The following is a 20,344-nucleotide window of genomic DNA, read 5'->3' on the forward strand; positions in this document are numbered from 1 at the left end:
TGATTTATAAATGCGAAGGGTTCGAGGATTTCATTTCCACAACATTCACCTGAGGAAGGAGGAAGCCTCCGAAAGCTTGTGAATTTCAAATAAAATTGTTGGACTATAACTTGGTGTTGTAAAATTGTTTACAATCAATAAACATAGTTAACAGTTTTGTCTTTTATGAAAAGTGTCTAATGTAGTTAATATTATCTGCCTTTTGAAAATGACACGAGATGTAATGGAATTCCAACCTACTATCCGGTAACAATGGAAACAGTCACTATTTGGTAGGGGCACAGTAACACAGATTATTCATGCATAAAGCCACACTTTGGTTCATAGGGAGCCTCCCTACAGAAGCATACTTTTTATAGTGGGCACAAGGAAAAAGTATCTGAAGCAAAATTGAATCATAACGATTAATCTTTGTCTGCCTCCTCAATCAGCTGGTATACAGCATTTCAAAAGCCTGAAACATTTAGCCAATCGTGATCTGATGCAGTTAATATGTTAATGACCTGAGGTCAGTTGAGCTATTACACATATAGTAGTACTACCAACTGCTCCTAGACAGTACTGTATATTTGCTCTACCTCCAGGCCTCAGAGCAAAGTTAATCCTTCAGAGAGCAGAGAATAGTTACATTCAGTCTTCATAATATATTTGCTTAGATAAAAATTCATGAAAAAATACTGGGCTTTTATAATATGTAGCATGGCAGTGCTGTGTCTCCATCACACAAGGTTCTCACCTCAGAATGATCACTTCTTAAATATAATAATGCACCTAGAACCCTACTGAAGAATCAATTAGGAGTCTAGCCTGCAAGTTTTTGAACTGGCTCCAAGAAGTAGACTAACTGGTGATGGATAAATTATTCCCGAGTTGCAAACCACAGATTAATTAATATAGGAAATACAGAAACGGGTAGCAGCATTGGTTTTTGGAAGGTCACAAAGAACTGAATGATATTATTTAATAGGGGTCTCAAGGACAGTACTTTCAAGCCCATAGCTACCTTTATTTTGAATTGACTTCTGTGTAGGATCTGATTCAGACATGGGGTGGTCCAGAAAACCATTCTCTTCATCATCTCAGTCCTCAGGGGAGGGGTCTATCTTGATAAGAGGTAGTGTCAAAGCATAAGAAAATAAAAACTACTTGTGTTTCAGATTCCTGGAAAAAGAATTTAGGTTCCAGGGATAATACAAAAAGGTAGTTCATAACCCTGCCAGTTCTTTAGCTGCGAAGAAACCGTAGACCAGAACCACTCTCAATGGAAGAGTTTAATTTCATGCAGGTAAAATAGCTACAGGTAATAACTGAATGGACATGCAAGGATGTTGAATTCTAAATAGCATTGTTAGGTGTAGAGGAAAAGTACTTGGTGAAGAGGACAACAATGAATGTTCAAAAAAAAGTCCTGTGTGGGATGCCAAAAATTAAAAATTTGATAGTCAGGAGAAAAAAATAAATGACTATGAATGCTGCTGGATTGTCATTTAACCAATCTGGTTCATGCATGACCTTCAGGGAAGGGAAGCTGCTATTCCTTCCTATTCTAGCCTACATTTGACTCTAGTCTCACACTACATTGTTCACTTTCAACATCCTGGAAAGCTTCTTAGTTGTTTAAAGAAAGACATTTGCTAGACGGCGGTCCACCACCTAAGTGCATTAAACAATGGGTAATAAATGCAACCTTGTTGGCATTGCCCACATCTCAAAAACATTTCTTTCAGAATTGCTTTCCAATAATCGTGGAAAAAAGTTGATGCAGACACAAGAGACCCAGTTAGTTTCTGGCAGTAAATCCCAAGAATGTTAAAACTATGATTGTCTCAGTTAGCTAACAACAGTATTATTTTTGCAGTTTTATTTAAAAGCAAGTTTTTATTGTCATGATCAAATTTCTGACAGACGTCAATGATACTGTGAAAGTCCATGAATTAATAACATCTTACATAGTCACTTGTATGATACCATGCATAACAAAATTATTGATTATAGGTACGTTGTTATTTTCTGGGTCTTTTTAAATCTTCTTACCAGAGATGACTTTGGCTCTCATATCTTTGATCACTTGCATAAGTGAGTTCCAACTCTCCATGCCTTTAAGAGCGTCCATCATTGCCTTGAGATCTAAGTAAGCTTTTGATAATGTACCAGGAAAATGATACTATTTTTGGTAATTGCTATTAGGTGCTATTTTTGCCCCTGAAGTATCTGACTTCAATCTTCAAAAGCAGTAGTTCATCAAATCAGACCTTATATTTAAGTTTAAGGTATCAAGCAAATTTATTAAACAATTAATCAGTGAATAATCTACATGATATAATAGTTATATATTTGCAGCAGAAAGTCTTTTCTTTAATTTGAGTAAATGAAATAAATCATGATTTAAAACAAAAGTATTCTTTTATGTGTAACTTTTATGAAGTAGACCTTAAAAACCTAAAATCTTTTCTGACTATGGGAGTTAACTAGTCCACTTTACCCTTTCCTGTGAAGCTTCCAATCAGTTTGACTGCCTTCTGATCATTCAACTCCATGAACAGATTACTGATTGCTGTGGCTTGTTTGGAATTTTAATAATTGACAGTTGGATTCAAAATAATTGGCTGTCATGCATTTAAATGAACAAATCATATTGTCTGTGTTTGATCAAAGTTAGCCCAGTTCCTCCCTCAAGCTTAAAGTTTGAAAGCCAGTTTGAATCAAATTTGTAACATATGCATCAAAATAAGCTTGGTACAGGGATCTGAACTGCAGTCAGTTTAAAAAAAGATGCTTTTGCGCAGTGACTGAATTTAAAAGATCAGCAAATAACTAAAACTGGGCAAAAATGCATAATTTTTGTCACTATATATGTATTGCATTTTGTGCATGGCAAAGAAGAAAAAAAGATCAAATTAATTTAGTCTTTTTTTTAAAAAAAAGTGTAATATTTCTTGGCCCTCACTATAAAAATCCACACCCTTCTAGAGATGTACAGAGATTTATTCACAAGACTGTGAGGGGAACAAATTTATTTATCTATCCATATTTATCTGCACTGGATAAGGCAAACATTATTTTCCAGGAACTAATCAAAAAAATTACTTCACTATCTAAGCAGAACTCTTAGGAACTTCTTTCCAAATCCTCTCAGTGGTGATGTGCATCCTCTCCTTACTCCAACAGCCCAGTACCTCTTTTGTAATAATGTAAACTCTGACTTGCTGTGACGAATTCAACAAGAGATCCATTGGTTGTATAAAACAATGATTGTGTACTTTGATTCATTGAGTTTTAAAACACAGCATGACCAATGGGATAATTATTGTTAACAATGGCTGTTTGGAATATATTTTCCATTTAAATCACTCTCTAATAATTGATAAAGTAGCAAAAAGCAACTTCTTGCAACAGTGTTGGCAGATTATTCTCTGCAATGTAAAGGAAATCACAAATTGTAAGTGTACAAGCAACAGTGGTACTTACCTCTTGCAGTGATGCTGCTGTAACACAAGTTCCCTCAGTGAACCCAGAATAGCTCCTGCTTATTGTACGATTCTGGAACGCTTCCAATTTATCACATGGTACCTTCAGCTTGAAATCTATTTCACAACTATTCACACTGGTGCATCCCATTGATGCCTGTAAATGACATTCTGGGCACTGCTGTTCTGTCTGTAAAAGACCACCAGATCCTTCATGCGAATCCAGTGAAGTCTGAGCACTCTTTTCCATTCCAGCTTTTTTTAATCTAGGCAGGAATTTTCCTGATTCCAGCTCTGACTTTCCATAGTAATGTCCTTCTCGCTCAGCATCTTCTTCCAATGGCTTTAAATCTGCCTGTGGATCCTCAAACAAATCTGTCTGGGAGAGGACAGGTATAGTAACTTCCTCTTTTTCTGACTCAAATTCTGACTCACTTCCTCCGCCTGGTGAAAGCTCAGAGGCAGATATAGGTCGGAAATGAGTCCGTGGTGAGATTCGAATAGCCCTATACTGTGTTTTGTCAATACTATATATTTTAGGATGAAACGTTTCACTTTCTGAGTCTGAACACAGTATAGATTTCGGCTTAAAGCTTGGACTGAATGTTGCAAGCCTTTCAGGTTCAAATGAACATTCCACGTGAAGAACTTGTGAAAAAGGATTGTTCAGATCAAAGGAGGAAAATGAATACTCAACACCAGGCTCTTGACTCTGATAATTACTGCAATTCCCTAATAAATCTTCATGGAAGATGAAAGAGAACTCAGTATTTAACCTGTCCTCTCCTTTTCTCGTCTGGTCACACTGTGTGAATGAAGCACAAGATCTCCACAATGGTCTATGGCCAGGAGCAAAGTTGCTACCTGGAGTCATGAAGACATCTGTACCTGCTATGGTTACTACATCTGAAGCTGCACACTGCAATAAAGTACCTTTTGCAGGATCAGGTGGAACTACTCCCCAGTCTCCACAACTGTCGAATGTTTTCAGTTCTCCATAGACTCCACCAAGAATGAAAGCACTTTCTTTGTCAGCACCAATATCCCACGGTTTAGAGGGTGCAGTGTAATCACCTACATCTATCTCTGCAAGTTCCCCAGCTGCAACAGCTTGGGCCTCCAAGTTTTCCTTCTGGCACTCCCATAAGTGATATTCAGACCTCTGCACTGCTTTTTCATGAGGCTCTTGCAGAATGTCCTGTTTCGTTGCCATATCCAAACAACAGCAATGGCAACCATTCACCTCACCAGTAAAGAAATCCTCTTCTGATCGTTCTGCCTCTAGTGTTGTTACAGCATCGTTTTCTGCTATGGCTGTCCAAATGTCTTTTATAACTTCTGAGCCGTAGCTATCTCCACGACTGGCCATCTGTTCTGCAAAAATTTCCACAGTTGTTTCATATTCCTTATTTTCTTCTTCTTCCAACTGAATTCCACACACCGACTCCAGCTTAGATTTCTGTTTGAAAGTCATGTTTGTTATATTTCGTAAAGCTCCATCAGTTTGTGAATGAGTCTCCTCATGCAATAAATCTAGAAGGTCTTCATCAAGAAGGCTGGATGAAATGCCAGGGACTATGCAGTCAATCTCATCTGCATTAAATTTAGTGGACTCCTCAATCTGAATACCAAAGGAGGTTTCATTATCCGAACGTGTTTCTTCAGAATGTGACCATGGGCTGCAGGTTCGTGTTGAAAGATTTGAGCAGTGGTCATTTTCATCAAAGGCACTATTTTTGGTCCATATAAGCAAACGAGACTGTGTTTTCCCAGGCAAATCTGCCCAGCCTCCAATATCACTATTCTGATTTCCCAGGCTTAGTCCGTCAAAACAGAATGGTGAAGTAGAGTTATCATATTGCACTTCAAACAGAGAAAAACAAGTGGAGTTTAAACCAGACCCTTCATTTGCTTCTGAAAAGTGTTCTTCTTGATTGCCAGTACTGCTACTTGCATCACACACTGTATTATCCACAATAGGAGAAAGCGTAATGGGGGAATCCCCAGCAAAGCTTTCCCCCTCTGCTTCATCAGAGCTAGAGCACTCCCAAAATTGAGCTATATTTGCAAGATCATGTAAGAACAATCCTTCTGTACCAAGAGAAGCTTGTGAATCTGTCCATATTGCACTTTCCCTCGTCAACTGTAGTCCATCTAACACTATACAACAGTCTGCCTCAAAATCAATTTGCTCTGTACTTTTCCGTCGAATCATGCTTAAGATTCGACTCTCTCCTTGCAATGAATTTGAGGCACTAGGATCCAATATGGATTGATGAATATCCACTTCATAGAAGTGAGTAAATTCTGACAGATGCATATCATCTAAAATATCACTGTCCTTGGGATTAGAACAGCTTGAGGTCCCAGTGAGGTCATTCGCCTCATCTAATAATGCAGGCATTTCAACAAAGTGACCATCGACGAAAGCACCTGCTGCGAGGTATGTTTGGAAATTATTGTTACTAATACAAAGACCCTGCATCGTCTCCGAAAGCTCTTCCAAAGTCAAAGATTCACTATCATTAGCAGCTACACTATTCCGGTATGCAGTTTCTAGCTTACTTTTTCTACTCGGAGGGAACCAGTACTCTGTGATTGGTTCAGTGTACCACAATGGTTCTTCTTTGAATTCTTGTTCCCTTCCACTTTCATTGCCCAGATCTTTTGCACCACTGTTGCCATTTGTTTTCCTTCTCGTTTCTTTCATAAGCCTTTTTCCTTTTTTGCACAGCTGTTTGGTAGGTCCACTGCTGCTGCTCCCACAGGTGCTTCTTCGATCATCTTTGTCAACAGACTTCAAAGATAGCCTAACTTGTCCATTTCGCCCCTTTTTGTTCCTAGCAGTTTCTCTCATCTTATGTCTGATTTTGACAGCTTTTGTGGGACCTTTTAACTCATACTGGTTCCCACTTGAGCTTGAGCCTGCTTCACTGGAGCCAGAGGACCATGAACGAGGGCGCATCTTTCCTTCTGACCTGTGTCTGATCTGCTTTTTTCCTGTAGTGGGTTTCTCTTCTGGCAAGCTGTTATTGTGCCTATTTTCTTTCTCCTTTTTACTTCTTCTGAACATACGACTACTGCTTGTAGTGATGGAAACCTCATTTGTTCGCTCTCTAGTACCTTCACCTTCACTGTTGCAATCTTTTGGAGAGGACGTATCAGTGCTTGTTTGTGGAGCAGCAGATGAAGAAGAAGAACCAGAAAATGAACAAGCTTTGGCCTTATTCCACACAGTCATGATTTCTTGCAGACAGATTGGCTTCTCAGAAAGAGGTGGAAATGCTTCATAATACCTATAAAAAACATGCAAATGAGTTTAATAACCCAGATGATATGTTTAGATTTAATATAGTTGAATTATTGACAAATGTAATTTGTTTTACATTTTTATTAACTTTGAACTGAATTATCATGTGAATCATTTCTTTGTTTTAAAAAAAATTAACATTCTAGTAGTTTTTGCTGAAATAAAGATACCAATATACAAGTATCCATGATACAATATAAACACATTTATTTACTTTACAATAGAACCAAGATTGTAGGATTTAGTTTTCTTTCAATTTATTTAGTGCTTCTATCAGTAAATGGAAAGTCAGAATGTGCCTTGAAATGTCAACTGATTTCTAAGATGGAACAATATATTAAATACTTACATTTCTACCTGATCCTTGGTGGAAGGAGATCCTATAATTTCAGGAGATTGAGATCCTTCTGCTTTCTTACTACCTTGCTTCTCTTCTGAAATTTGGGAAGAGGAAAGAGAGAACAGAAAAATAAATTAAAGTTGCTCTTCATAAAGATAGATGCCTTATATTTTCTTTATTATTTTCCCTGCATTAAAGGGGAAAATATGAGGTGGGTCAGTGGAAAGAAATGGGAGCAGATGGCAGAGATGTTCAAATTTTGATTAATACTCAAAATAACTTTAAGAGGAAGAGCTATTGCATTTTCTTGAGTGCCTGTTCATTCACTCTGTAACTTATATAATAGATACCATGTGGATCCTGAACTCAAGCAATGTAAATAAATGGATCAATCCCAACACACAAGTCACAATAGTATATGTTACGTCTGGTCAAGTCCACAAGTAGTTTAAATATCATTACACCAGGGCTCCTTTGTTTTTTTTTGTAAAATGACTAACGGAAATTTTTCATAACTTTTGACAACAACGAAAGAACAAAAATATGAAGTAGCGGACCTTCTTATACTTGTGCGTGGTGCCACACAGGAATACCAAAGTTGTATACAGTGATATGTTCTCTTAGCATGTGGTGTTTCGTGAGCTACAGTACTTATTTAATGTATCTTTATATAACATTTGCATTCTTAAAGTGTTTGTGTTGCAATGGTTATATATTGTAATTCAATTCATATTTTCTCCTTTCTTTGAACAGTTCAAATTCTGAAGAGTGGTAGCAGTAAAGTGAAATCTGCCCAAACAGCACAGTGGCTCATGAACAAAATTATGTCTGGGGAAAACTAAAAAAAAACCCTTGAGGATGGGACAGAGAAAGTGCTCAACAAACTGTTATATTTAAGCATGCTGGAGTTTATTTTTAGTGATTTTTTTTTCAGTTTCATTAAACTCTGTTTTCTGGCATTTTTATTTATTTTGTGTTTTAAAATGTCAAAAATTGGTGTAACCACAAGATACTAGACAGCACCACTGGTCCAGCGATGAATGGCTAAACCAGATGTCCATCATAAATGTTCAAGTTTGTATCCCTTGGACTTAAGGGAGGAAAGATAGGGGCCATGCTGGAAACAAGGGCATCAAAGTTTGACGTGAGGGCGCGACTGAGCAGATTGGTCGCTGCAGAAGTATCGTGACGAACGGAGAGCCAAAGGCTAGACAAATGGGAGTTTGAAAGAGCTCTTGTAAGTGATGTGGGGGAGGGTTTTTTCCAGGGGCAGATGCAGAAGGAAGTGGGAAGGGAGGTTTGAGTAGTGAGGGATACAAGGAAGTGATTAGAAATAGCCTCGTCTGTGATTTAGATCAAGGAGGCAGTGAATATGGGTAGGAGAGTTTATATGAAGGGAGAAGTTAAGGGAGGACAGGAGAGCAGTGAACTTATAGGAGAGAGGGCGAGGTGAGTTGGGATGGAAGTTGAAATCACTGAGGATGAGAAGTCGTTGGTGCTGTGGGAGGAAAACAGTGAGGGTATATCAGTGAGAAACTTGGCATGGGGCTTGTGTGGGCAGTAGGCAGTAAGGGGGAAGATGACATTGCCCATGAGCCGTTTCTGTCAAGGCCATGATGTCAGTGCAATCACCCACAATAAGGTCATGGATGGCAAGGGCCTTGTTCACAAGTGAACAGACATTCTGGAGGGAGATGCTGAGAGGGGCGATGATTCCTAATGTGCTGGCAGAGTCCACGAGGTCAGCGGTGGAAGGGGTTAGTGGGACAGAAAGAAGGTTAGCAAGATCATCCCCCAGTAGGTGCAGTGGGTGGGGAGGTCGACGAGAGAGTAGGATGATTATACCCAGGTTAATTTAATAAACATGGAAAAGAGAGCAATGCTAATTACACAGCATGCATGGGTAAGAACTAAAGATCAGAGTCAGGTGATGACTTCAGGACTTAGAGGTTTTAAGTTACAAAGAGGGGCTCACAGAGCTCAACTCATTTCTGTTGTAGACAAGACAGAGGAAGCACAGTTAATATATTTGAGATGACAACAATTATGGATGGTGCAGGTAGATCACAGAACAAGAGAATGCTGGTGCAGAATTCATAAGCATCAAGTGAGCTGAGATAATTTATTTTTAATAGTGGCTACGTAGAATACATTTCCAGGAAAACCTCTGTTGATTAAAGATGAATAAACACCTGTTTTTAGGTTAAAAATATAGATAGATCAGGGAGGTATATAGCTGGGACCACAAGTGTATCATTTGGAATGTAATTGGCTAGAGTTGACACGCAATAGCAAAGTTAGGTGGAATTTTGCTTGGTTTTGGGTCTGGGGATAAATTTCAGGGTTTTACCTGCTTGGAAGTATTTATTACCTGTGGTTAGTTGCCTCCAGCAGGGGATTAAGTGGGTTGAGTAAAGATTGTGGGGCAAATTGTACAAGACTTGTGGAGGGCCAAATATGCCTGCTCTTGTTCCATACTTCCCTATGCTTCTATTGTTCTGTGAGTTTTTCATTTAAAATAAACAACCATTTTAGTCTTGCAATTCAGGCTTCTTTCTGGTTTTAAAAAGAGGAGAGTAGATAGGTTTTAAATAGAAAAACAACAAATCACCAAGAAAAAAAAGTTTCAGCATTATCCGGTACTGTTATTTTTTTAACCGTGCCTTCTGTTAGACAACTTCTATGTGCCTAAAACTGAGAATCTCTCAGAATGAGGGATTGTGCATTGAACCATGCTCCACCACTTTTGACCGTGTGTATTACATCATCACTATGCAGCTCAACGAGCATCAATGCACTACTAAAATCACCACTGAACAGCATTATTATGCCACATAGAGACATTTTAGATCATCAGATGTATTTTCTATAATTTAATTGCAGTTGCTTAAAAGGAGTGTTACAAATTCGGGTCTGCTATAGTTACCGTTTCAAGGTCAGTGGGGTCAGTTGTTTCCGGAAGCAGATCCCACGTTTCTTGTGTGTCAAGAGTTGACTCACCACTGCCTGTTACCTACCAATGCAATAGTGTAACCCAGGGGATGTAACAAATGCATCCCCCTTGACATATGAACTGGATATTGTGTCTTTTCCACGTACCCTCATATGTACTATTCCAATCTTTCAGTAGGTAAATTGTTTACATTTCAGTGAAATGAGGCCAGAATGAAACATCAAGCAGTTTTATTTCTCAGACAGCAAATAAATATGCAGAGCAACAGTTAGTCAAACTCATTTAATTTAATCAGTACAACTTTCTGTCTTTCAGTACAAATTGTCTTTCTGTAATAATACAAAATAATAAATATGCTATGCTTTCCGACATCAGTAGTTGGGCCGAATGGCCTGATTCTGTGCTGTACATGCTATGTAATTCTATGTAAAACAGGTTGATGATAACAGTGCAATAAAATGTCATTTTTTCCCTCTTTTGTGAATAAATGAACATTTGAATGTAACGAACATGGAAACAGACTCTGATGTTAGTTTTACAATGGGCTCTAATGGTTTTACAAGTATTCTGACATGCTAACAAAAGCAGGGGTTGCCATGTGACATTTTGGATTCAGACCTTTGTTGCATACCCCTTCTTGCAGTTTTTTTTCAAAACAGCTACAACTGTGAGTACTCAAAAAACACATTATGTTTACCTTAAATTTGAAACAAACATACCTTTTTGCTTATTCTGCAGTTCTTTCAATTTGGAGCAAAGCTCCTCAACTAAGGTCTCAATTCCAGAACTCTAAGGGAAAAAGAAAAATACAATAAAACCCTACTGTACATTGAAACTACTCTTAGAGATTTATGGAAGGTTAGAACAAGTACTGAGGTAGCAACTGACAGCATTTAATATACATGGTACAATAGCTGATTTTAGTCAAAAGAAATTCCCATTCTGTATGGCTTGAAACATTTGTCGTAAAAGGAATATAGATCAAAGCAGACAACTTTTTCATTCCAATCAGTGTCGACATAGATGTGGTCAAGTTTAATACATACTCCAGATGATAGCATACTTAACTACCATATAACCTGATTTTGTAGAATGTTAAGTTATCTACCATGACTGTAAATTTCCTCATTCTTCAATTTTCACAGATAAACAGGTTGAAAAAATACCCGAGGATACTATCCCTTTAAGGGATTTACACCCCATATGGTCAGGCCTTGCTCTGGACAAAACTCTTTGCTGGTTGACTAGTGAAGGCAGCAGAAACTCCCAACACAAGAGCAAAGAAACATAATGCAAAAAACAGTATAGCAGCCATGTCAAATCAGAAGGGAAATTGAATTCTTTTAAAAGAATGAAAAAATTATGTAACAACAAAGGTACATAACCAAAATGGCACAGAAAGGCTGTCAGATTGACTCGGAGGACCTATATCATCAAACCAACCAGGGGCACATGTGCGGAGTCGTACAACACCAGGTTATAGTCCAACAGCTTTATTTGAAATCACAAGCTTTCGGAGCTTTGCTCCTTCGTCAGGTGAGTGCAGGGTTCCACAAAAGCACAGCATATATAGTCAGAGAACAATGCCTGGTGATTACAGATAATCTTTCCAACTGCCCGTTATCACACCTCGGCAGAGAGATACTCACAGCAATCAAAGGAGTGGATGGTGTTCAGACAGGGAAACATTACATCCATGAACACTGAATACACAAGCAGTCAGATCACAAAGACAGACAGACAGACACAGAGAGAGAGAGAGAGAGAGAGAGAGAGAGAGAGAGAGAGAGAGAGAGACATCTGAAAGGCAGAGAGAGAGAGAGAGAGAGAGAGAGAGAGAGAATGACCAGTTGTATTAAAAACAGATAACTTTTATTTTCGCTGGTGGGGTTACATGAACCCAAGATCCCGGTTGAGGCCGTCCTCATGGGTGCAGAACTTGGCTATCAATTTCTGCTCGACGATTTTGCGTTGTCGTGTGTCTCGAAGGCCGCCTTGGAGAACGCTTACCCGAAGATCGGAGGCTGAATGTCCTTGACTGCTGAAGTGTTCCCTGACTGGGAGGGAACCCTCCTGTCTGGCGATTGTTGCGCGGTGTCCGTTCATCCGTTGTCGCAGTGTCTGCATGGTCTCGCCGATGTACCATGCTCCGGGGCATCCTTTCCTGCAACGTATGAGGTAGACAACGTTGGCCGAGTCTCAGGAGTACGAACCATGTACCTGGTGGGTGGTGTCCTCTCGTGTGATGGTGGTATCTGTGTCGATGATCTGGCATGTCTTACAGAGGTTGCCGTGGCAGGGTTATATGGTGTCGTGGACGCTGTTCTCCTGAAAGCTGGGTAATTTGCTGCGAACGATGGTCTGTTTGAGGTTAGGTGGCTGTTTGAAGGCGAGTAGTGGAGGTGTGGGGATGGCCTTAGCGAGGTGTTCGTCGTCATCAGTGACATGTTGAAGGCTGCGGAGAACATGGCGTAGTTTCTCCGCTCCGGGGAAGTACTGGACGACGAAGGGTACTCTGTTGGTTGTGTCCCGTGTTTGTCTTCTGAGGAGGTCTATGCGATTTTTCGCTGTGGCCCGTTGGAACTGTCGATCGACGAGTCGAGCGTCATATCTCGTTCTTACGAGGGCGTCTTTCAGCAGCTGTAGGTGTCCATCGCGTTCCTCCTCGTCTGAGCAGATCCTGTGTATTCGCAGGGCCTGTTCATAGGGGATGGCCTCTTCGACGTGGTTCGGGTGGAAGCTGGAAAAGTGGAGAATCGTGAGGTTGTCTGTGGGCTTGCGGTAAAGTGAGGTGTTGAGGTGCCAGTCTTTGATGGAGATTCGTGTGTCCAAGAATGAAACCGATTCTGAGGAGTAGTCCATGGTGAGTTTGATGGTGGGATGGAACTTGTTGATGTTATCGTGTAGTCTCTTCAGTGATTCTTCGCCGTGGGTCCATAGGAAGAAAATGTCGTCGATGTATCTGGTGTATAGCGTTGGTTGGAGGTCCTGTGCAGTGAAGAAGTCGTGCTCGAACTTGTGCATGAAAATGTTGGTGTATTGGGGTGCGAATTTGGTCCCCATGGCTGTTCCGTGTGTTTGGGTAAAGAACTGGTTATCGAAGGTGAAGACATTGTGATCCAGGATGAAGCGGATGAGTTGTAGGATGGCGTCTGGAGATTGGCTGTTGTTGGCGTTGAGTACTGAGGCTGTTGCAGCGATGCCGTCATCGTGGGGGATACTGGTGTAGAGTGCCGAGACGTCCATCGTGGTGAGAAGTGTTCCTGGTGCAATTGGTCCGTGGGTGCTGAGTTTTTGTAGGAAGTCTGTAGTGTCATGACAGAAGCTGGGGGTTCCCAGTACGATGGGTTTCAGGATGCCCTCGACGTATCCAGAGAGGTTCTCACACAGGGTTCCGTTGCCTGATACGATAGGACGTCCGGGTGTGTTGGCTTTGTATATCTTTGGGAGGCAGTAGAAGTCTCCCACACGGGGAGTACGTGGGATGAGAGCGCGTAGGATGCTTTGAAGGTCTGGATCGAAGGTCTTCATCAGTTTGTTGAGCTGGTGGGTGTGTTCTTTGGTCGGATCTGCGGGTAACCGTCTGTAGTGTTCCTGGTTGTCCAGTTGTCGGTATGCTTCTTTGCAATATTCCGTTCTGTTCTGTATGACGACGGCTCCTCCTTTGTCCGCTGGTTTGATGACGATGTTGCGGTTGGTCTTGAGAGCGTCGATGGCGTTGCGTTGTGCTCGGGTGACATTCTGGACTGTCTTCTGAGTGCGGCTGATGAATCTGGCGTTGACGCATCTCCTGACAGCTTGAGCATACATGTCAAGCTTAGGGCAGCGACCCTCCGGGTCGAAGGCCATCCCCACGCCTCCACTACTCGCCTTCAAACAGCCACCCAACCTCAAACAGACAATCGTTCGCAGCAAATTACCCAGCTTTCAGGAGAACAGCGTCCACGACACCACATAACCCTGCCACGGCAACCTCTGCAAGACATGCCAGATCATCGACACAGATACCACCATCACACGAGAGGACACCACCCACCAGGTGCATGGTTCATACTCCCGAGACTCGGCCAACGTTGTCTACCTCATACGTTGCAGGAAAGGATGCCCCAGAGCATGGTACATCGGCGAGACAATGCAGACACTGCGACAACGGATGAACGGACACCGCGCAACAATCGCCAGACAGGAGGGTTCCCTCCCAGTCGGGGAACACTTCAGCAGTCAAGGACATTCAGCCACCGACCTTCGGGTAAGCGTACTCCAAGGCGGCCTTCGAGACACACGACAATGCAAAATCGTCGAGCAGAAATTGATAGCCAAGTTCCGCACCCATGAGGACAGCCTCAACCGGGATCTTGGGTTCATGTCACGCTACATGTAAACGCACCAGCGAAAAAAAGTTATCTGTTTTTAATACAACTGGTCATTCTCTCTCTCTCTCTCTGCCTTTCGGATCTCTCTCTCTCTCTCTTTGTGATCTGACCGCTTGTGTATTCAGTATTCTTGGATGTAATGTTTCCCTGTCTGAACACCATCCACTCCTTTGATTGCTGTGAGTATCTCTCTGCCGAGGTGTGATAACGGGCAGTTGGAAAGATTATCTGTAATCACCAGGCATTGTTCTCTGACTATACATGCTGTGCTTTTGTGGAACCCTGCACTCACCTGACGAAGGAGCAAAGCTCCGAAAGCTTGTGATTTCAAATAAAGCTGTTGGACTATAACCTGGTGCTGTACGACTCCGTACATTTGTCCACCCCAGTCCATCATCGGCATCTCCGCATCACAACCAGGGGCACGACAGCACAGACATGCTCGTCACGCAGAGCTGAATAACCAAGAAAGTAATGCTCAGTGAAAGCATGCATACTGCTCTCGATAATGGCCTTGCATATTTCTCAAGAAGAATCCTCACCAAGAAATGGCTAATGAATGAGTACAGTCATCAGCTTGGCTCAGTTGGCAGTAATCTCCCCTCAGATTCAGAAGGTTGTGCATTCAGTTCTCACCCCAGGACTTGAGCACATAAACTAGGCTGACATTCAGTGCAGTAATGTGGGACTGCTGCATTGTCAAAGGTACCTCCCTTGAGATGAGATGTTAAACCATGGCCCAATATGTCTGTCCAAGTAGACATTAAAGATTCCATTGCACTCTTTGAAGACGACCAGAGTGTACTCCCGGTGTCCTGGATCAAATTCTTCCCTGAACCAGCACCCCAAAATCAGATTACCTGGTTAATCCTCTCAATAGTATTTGTAGAATCTCGCTATGTGTAAATTGGCTGCACAAACAGTGACTGCATTTCATATATTTGTCATGATAAGGTACTATATCAATGTAAATCTTTTAACTTTCCTGGATGAATCAAACCCCACAGGATTCAGTACAAGATACACTTCACTTAATCTTTTTAGCAATGGCTTTACCTAATGCATAAGTGTTCAAATTTCGAATCCAGAATTCTATGGTGTCCATAAAACGATTGGATTTTTCTATCTGCTCACTTGTTAGCATATTATGTCTCTTTGGGTACCTGACATTGTCTTTTGGAAGTTAGGACAGGGAATTACCATGAGGGATCTTTGCTCCAATCCAAAGGGGGGTAGATCTGAGCAAAAGTGGTGCACAACTGGTTTAGCCATCCATCACCATATCTGGCTGAACCGCATCTAGCACTATCAGGCCACATTCTCCTCTGCCAAACCACTCAATACTACACGATCATCCTGAAAAGCAATAACCTCAGGCTTGTCAAGAGTACTCAGTGGCAGGTTGACGTATGCCGAAGTTCTCTTTACCCTGCAACCGCTTCTCCTTTTTGCCAGAAATCAACCTCACGCTTGTTCTGGATTTCGCACGTGGTCCTGAGGAAGCCCTACCATTGCATGCTAAGGTGTTCAGAACCGTAAAAGAACATTGTTTGGACACATGTCTTAAAAACCACAACCTTAGCCTACATTGACTTTGCTGTCATTGAAGAGAAAGACCAAAACGCCTTTTTCCCTTCTCAGTGCAGGCCCAAAAGACTATTTCCAAGCTAAAGTTGGCATCTACCAGGATCCCCAAATACTAAACACTGAATCTTTCAATCAATATCTTTGAGAGCCACTTGGCTGTGAAAAGGCATAATACTACACCTGGGGACACCTGGCACCAGTGGCACCGTATCCCACTGGTTAGCCAAGGTGGTAAGTAAAGTGCATTAGGTCCCCAGGTAAGTCTCCCAAAAAGGAGTGCTGCAATATTTTCAGAAATGCCTGGGACAAACACTACAGGACCATCTCTTATGATGCCATCCAGTACATCACAGACGGAGACAGTGGACAACCTTGCCTCACTCATCTTTCAAGCGAGATAGGGTCAGCAAGTCTCATCTATCTTTAAACTGTCCTGGAGCTGGACTACTCATCCCAGATAAAAGCCAAGATTCAACACATTCTCTCATAACATCCAGTTATACACAGAGGGAAGCATGGGGCACAAGGTCAAAGCTTTATATAAAAACAATATAAGTGGAATTCCTGAGCCTTATAATACTTTGCAGTCACATATAAAGCCACAACCTGCCTAACACATCTCATGGGAGCCAAAGTCAGTTTCATTCTGATTACTCCAAGTGCCACCAGAGCATCTAAGATGGTTGCCGTGACAACCCAAAGAACCACCTTGCCACTGACAGTGAGATTCCTCAGTAGTTTTCAGGTTTTCTAGGATCCCTCTTCTTGTGGATTGAAGTCACAACTGTGATCTGGAGCACCAAGTATAGTTGTGTCTCAAACAAAATTCTATTTCCTAGCCCCAGAGGGCAGTCTAAGTTGATGGTCCCTAGCCCTGTTTTCCAAGTGACAGCGTTAAACCATAGAAATCAGAAGGATGCCAGGTTTAATCATATCCTGAGCTGATCTCAGCCAGGGTGTTTTATTAGGCACTAAAATTGGCTTCAAAGTTCCTGTGCTGGGAAGGAAGGTAAAGGGGAAAAAAATCCCTCTTGTTCGCAAACACCATTCTGTGAACCCTACTGGAAAATTCCTATATGCAGATGTCAACAGATGGATTGAACTTAGCCATTATGCCTCCTCTCCAGTCTACCAGTCAAATAATATGTAGGCATTCAATGTCTAAGCTTATGTGTGACAAATGGTTGGGCAAGGTACTGGAGGGCTGCTTGGAACCATATCCTGTCATGGATCATGGCCATCAGGTGACAAAAGGAGAGAAAATTGGGGTAAAGGGGAGGGAAAAATCAGACAATCAAATTTATGTCAACTACCACCTACCATTATGGCCTTTTTATATAAAATCTGCAATACATCGTAATTTTTCGTCACATCAAATTCAAGTGTGCTTTTTTTAGTTGGACAAGTATAGTCAAAATCTCTATAAACCAAACAACGCGTAAACTGAATAAGTTATTTTGTTACAAAATTTTGCTCATTTCTTGGGGGAGAAACTGCATCACATTTGAAAGCTGAATCCAACATTTTTATGCCTGGCAAATTGAAAGTAACGAGTGCAAACCATATCTGACTTCTGTAACTGATGCCTACATGTGTGCCCTCATACATATTTCACACATTTAAAAAAAAAATTGTATGGTACTTACAAATACACAAAGCACGTAATTACAGTTCCTACAAAACCATAATTACTTGACATTTCGTAATGTGGCTTGAATGTCAACACCCAAATGATGAAAACAAATAATGGAATTAAGTAGCCTCCATCTAATTGGAAGACGTACACAGACACAGTTACACACAACATGCCATTTTCTTGTCCAGCTGTTCAGATAGCAAAAGTTTTCAGCAATCCAAAATTCCTAGAATCCTAAATGAAAGGGAAAATGTTATGTAGTGTTAAATATAATTAAGTAATTGTAAGCTATACAAAGACATAAAAATTAGCATTAAAAGAATTACATTTTAACTGGCAGGCCAAACATTCACTTTCAGTACCTTTTGTAAGCATATATCCTTCTATAGAATTTCTTTTGTACCCACTCAACACATGCATGTAAAAAGTACTGAAGAAATACTGTCCTGGTTTCTATTTTAAGCAGCTGAGCTAATTGAAAAACATCTACTGTTCTTTACAGCCTTACTGTGAATATCTGTAGCATGCTTACTTTGAAGGCCTTTGACTTCAAGCCATCCAGAACTTTGTCAACATCATTTCAAGTGATTGCATTATGTACCCATTTACAACACACTAATGAAGCACGGAGAAGCTGACACACTGTTACCAATGAGAGAGAGAGAGAGAGAGAGACAGACAGACAAAATTCCAACATCTTACCATCCTGTTTTAGTAGGTAAAAGTTTTGGTGTTCTACGCACTGCATTTCCTCTTACATCACAGTATCACTATCAGCTGACAAGCTGCATACTGAGTCACAGCAATCCAGTGCAGCCAGTTGTGTCAAAAATAGACCACAGCACAGAATGCCAAGCCTCAAAGGACCAGTTATTCCACTTCTTGATAGCAGTAGGTAAAGTCTTATTGCTTAACACTTCTAATCCTCTGCATATACTGCAGTGTTGATTTGTTGTCATGTTGATTAAAATATTTTGCAGAGTCATAACCTATTGGTTTGGTTATTGTTTTCACTGCCACAGCCACCTCCCTCCACAAAGTATGTACCACATTATTGGCAGGTCACTGGCCTCCAACTTCACACAGACCATATTTTGCTCCATATCTCTGCTATGAGAGCATACAGGTCCAGCTCCCTGAAGTTTGGCTGCTCATTTATTTGATCTGGTTGCTACTTCAAGCAGCAGCAACTTTTATATCCTGCTGCACCAAGTCTCTGCCTCTCCTTTAGATATTCCACCCCTCCACCCCCCCCCCCCCCCCCCCACCCACCGTTCCTTCATTTCGGGCCTAAATACTTCCTATATTGCAATTTTATGCCCTCCAAGGATATCTGTGATGTGGAGATAGGCATTGCAGGCTGTTTTTACACAGCCTCTGAATATTTAAATTAGCTAACCCCACAGTTTAACTTGGGGTCAATGCCACAACCTGAAGGAGAGATAAAGTATCGCTCCAAGTCAGTGTTCACGGTAGAATGGCCCTAGATATCCAACTCCAACCAGTACATCTTGCATACCATCTTCCTGTGTATTCTTAATTTATAAAACTGGTAAGGGATAAATTAAATATAGAGGCAAATGAATACCTTTATAAAATACAGGCTACTTGTTTATGGTTTTCACAGAATAATGAACTGAGTTGAAGGATTTGATCGCCAAAGCAAAAGCAAAAATCCCATTTAATAAAAATGAAATTTCACTATTTCCTACATTGTTATAAATCAGAGTATCTTCTGACTTACTGTGAGCAACATCAAGGGAGATCTGTTAATTATATATTAGAAGTCCTGTATATGCCTTGCACTTCCCAGCCACATGAACCTACTTCTTGTGTCACAATTTGTGTCAGGCATTTTACATCGACATTTATAATGGGAAAACTGCATGTCAACATTTTTATAATGGGAAGCCCTAGGTCAAGGTTTGGCCATCATACTTCTTTAAAGCTGTTTTTGAAGGCTTCGAGACAGTAGGTGGTACTGTTGCACTCCTCTCCCATAACCTTTGCTTCTCCAAAGGAGAATGAATCTCCTTGGCTGCTTGAACAAAGCACTTGGGGGGAAATTTCCATGGACATTCTCCTGATTGTCCGTCATAACTTCAGCAGAAGACCCATGCAAACCCAGAAAAATAAAACAAACATTTATGTTGTTTTTCCGGTGTTTATATGACTCTTCCAAAGTTACAGTAGACAATGGGGAGAACCCCTGTAGAAATTTGCCCTCTAGAAAGCAATTATAAGCCACATTTTAATATAAAATTCTCTATTTCTGGATTGTTCCTCAATTTAAAAAAAAATGTCCAGTAAAAAAAAAACACGTTTCAGCCTCCAGCTCTGCTCCGGTCAGGGTTCAGCTCCAACTTCACTTCCCTCCACACTCCATTCCTGAAAAAAATGACTATCGCTGCGGCTCTCCAGTCTCTGTTCACTGAAAATCTCCCTGAAAAAAAATTTCACGCCCAGTTCCTCTCCTGGCTGTGGCTGTTTGGGTGAGTCCCTGGCCCTGCTCCTCTCGCTTCTCTCCCGAAGAAACCTCTGGTCCTGCTCCTCTCTCAACTCTACACTCTTCTCTGGTCTCTGCTAGCTAGAAATCTCTTTGAAGAAATGTCCGACCCTACTTCTCTCCTGGCTTGCCTCCAGCCTGTTCCTAGCTCTGCCTCAGGGCCAACTCTTCC

The 20,344-nt window shown here is 41.1% G+C and overlaps 1 protein-coding gene across 3 annotated transcripts in view; it reads right to left on the reverse strand.

Moving 5' to 3' along the window:
• The window catches only part of kiaa0232 (KIAA0232 ortholog), a 122,002-nt gene that overhangs the window by 19,599 nt on the left and 82,059 nt on the right, over positions 1–20,344 (reverse strand). For 2 of the 3 annotated variants that reach the window (XM_067994323.1, XM_067994322.1), the window contains exons 4-6: positions 10,790–10,859; positions 7,127–7,211; positions 3,469–6,763 (exon numbers count right to left, since the gene is read on the reverse strand). In XM_067994323.1, coding sequence (XP_067850424.1) covers positions 3,469–6,763; positions 7,127–7,211; positions 10,790–10,859 — 3,450 coding nt within the window. Of the gene's footprint in view, positions 1–3,468; positions 6,764–7,126; positions 7,212–10,789; positions 10,860–18,368; positions 18,426–20,344 lie in introns of those variants that run through there. The other variant, XM_067994325.1, reaches the window with a different exon arrangement.

This window comes from Heptranchias perlo, chromosome 1 (assembly GCF_035084215.1).
Source record: "Heptranchias perlo isolate sHepPer1 chromosome 1, sHepPer1.hap1, whole genome shotgun sequence".
NCBI classification, from domain to species: domain Eukaryota; kingdom Metazoa; phylum Chordata; class Chondrichthyes; order Hexanchiformes; family Hexanchidae; genus Heptranchias; species Heptranchias perlo.